The 2,605-nt window shown below is 38.8% G+C and overlaps 1 protein-coding gene across 1 annotated transcript; it reads left to right on the top strand.

Annotated features, from left to right (window-relative positions):
- Positions 1–9: 9 nt before the first annotated feature.
- Positions 10–1,144, top strand: LOC133332220 (mastermind-like domain-containing protein 1; the record flags this gene model as incomplete). Its single annotated transcript, XM_061540601.1, has 1 exon — positions 10–1,144. A coding segment is annotated over exon 1 (1,135 nt), but the record flags the coding sequence as incomplete, so codon positions are not given.
- Between the last annotated feature and the right edge of the window lie 1,461 nt (positions 1,145–2,605).

Raw genomic sequence — 2,605 nt, 5'->3', positions numbered from 1 at the left:
CAACAACATATGTTGCAACAAAATATTCTGTCAGCAGCGAACTCTACATCCCCTCTGCAACATTTGAATAATATTTTTGGTTTGAATTTCAATCCAACGCAACCACAACAACTTCCTCCAAACCAATTACCATCGATATCACCAGCTACCGCAATGCCCTTAGCCGCCACTTCGATTTTTCATATTCAAAATAATTTACAACATTTATTGGCTGGTATTACAGCCCCACAACAACAACAACATCAGCAGCAACAACAACAATTTAATCAACTCTATCAAGAATTCTATGGCAACATGTTGCCCCAGCCCCAACACCATCAAGAACAGCAAATGTTGCGTGAGCTAATCCAGGCAACATCCACAGCTCAGACGGACGTACTTCCGGTTAATAGTGTGATTAAATGTGAAACACCCATAACGACAGCAGCAACAACAACTTTATCTCATGAAATGCCGCCAACACTTTTGGCCACCAAAGTTGCCGGTATGGCTGCTGCTGCCGGTGTGACACCACTGCTGGTGGATAACAACAACCCGACTGGTGGCAATACACCAAAGACCGGTGGTGATAACGATGCTCATGGCGGTGATATTGGCGGCGTTGCTCTCAATCATAACGATTGTTGTCGAGGTAATATGGCTTCATTAGAGCAACAACATAATGAGTCAACGCACGCCAACCAAAAACATCAACACCACCATCAGCCGTCGCCGCCGCCCAGTCAACAATTCCAGTCGTGGATCGACGAGCCACCACCACCACAGCAACAGGGTAATAACAAATTGCCCAAAGCACAGTCGGCCACCTCACACCATCAGACAGCAACAACAAGCGAACCGACAACCACACCACCAACAACAGCAGCTACAGGTGGAGAACCACAACAACCATCAACATCAAGTCGGTCTTTGGCCACAAACAACAACAAACCATCATCTGATTTGTCGGAAGCTGACATTAAATGTGAGGTTGGTGTTGTTACTGGCGAAGTTATTGCGACCGCTAGGTCTGATGATATCGGTGTTGGTAATGCATCATCAATGACATTTCAGACACCTGCTAATAACATAACAACAGCAGCAACAGCAACAACACCAAGTACAAGTGGGGTTAATACTACAGCTTCGAACATCATGAAATTGGGTAAGTACAAAATTGTTTTTTGCTTGATTATTTTTTAAATATTTTTAATATATCATTTTAATAAAATAAATTAAAATATTTATTATCCACTTTAAAACATTTTTAGCTACATTATGGGCACATTTGAAGTAGTTTCGAGAAATAGGTCAAATCCGGGGTATTAGCCATTATAGCATCCATACTAAGATTGTAAGTTGGGGTTATCGCAACATTTGTTTAGGATCCAATTTAGTACCGCCGAACGAATTACGATATTTTCAAGGCATCTTGTAGACGTGGAGTTTTCAGAATATTTTTTTTCAATAACTTATCGGTTTGAAGTAAAACCAGTAATATGATACCCTTCACCACTATGGGTATATTAAAAAGATGCATCCTAACACAAGGGCCATTAACACAACATTGGATGAACTAAAGTATGTGACCTTTATCTAAATGTGAACCGACTTAGATCAATCCATAAACATGTCATTCGTTTGTTACAATGGGAAAATTTTTGTAAATCGATTTAAAGCAAATATCAATCGGGCATCCGTTGAATATTTGGAGTCCAATTAACACGAAGTAGGTCGGAAATATATATGGCCTACATCTGTACTTCTACACGAAAAGTCTGGTGCATCATTCACTAAAAATCGGATAAAAATAAATATGGAAGCTATATACAAATATGAACCGATTTCAACGAAACTTGTCACAGGTTAGGTTTGATTAATTTATGTACGTTTTGTTCCTAATGGACATATTTTGGGTCCTTGACTCCAACTTAAAATCGGACGAAACTGTATGGAAGCTATATCTAAACCTGGACGGATTCCAACAAAACTTGCTATCTTAAGTACGTTGTGCAAAATTGTGTGGCAATCGGCATAACATTGGTTCTTAAAATCTGACATTTCAGTACACTATGTTAAATTTCGTGCAAATTGATAGATATATAGGGAATTTGGTGAACCATTTACCTCAAATCGGTCGAACATATATATGGGAGCTATATCTAAATCTGAACCGATTTTCAAGAAAATTTACAAATATCATACGCGTCTCAATTCAGTACGCCATGCCAAAATACGTGCAAATCGAAAATCCCTATATACCATTTACAATAAATCGGTCGAACATATATATGGGAACAATATACAAGTCTGAACCGATTTTTCAATAGGGTTCGTCCTTGGGCCAAATGAATGAGCTGTGCCAAATTTCATCCAATTCGAATAATAAATGCGACATGTACTTTGTCTACAATTTAACATGGACAGACGGACGGACGGACATACGTAAATCGACTTAGAAAGTGATTCTATGCATATTCTCAAAAGGAACCATGAGTCTATATCGATTCCTTTTCCCTGTTACAAACATATGCACAAAGACATAATACCCTGTACCATAGTGTGGTGAAGGGTATAAAAAGAAATAGCTTTGTGACAATTCTCAGAGCAGATAAATGCATGTGTA

This window comes from Musca vetustissima, unplaced genomic scaffold (genome assembly GCF_032173495.1).
Source record: "Musca vetustissima isolate MV318-11 ecotype Yass unplaced genomic scaffold, APGP_CSIRO_Mvet_v1 utg96777, whole genome shotgun sequence".
Lineage (NCBI taxonomy): Eukaryota > Metazoa > Arthropoda > Insecta > Diptera > Muscidae > Musca > Musca vetustissima.
This window is presented reverse-complemented; position numbering and strand designations above follow the sequence as displayed.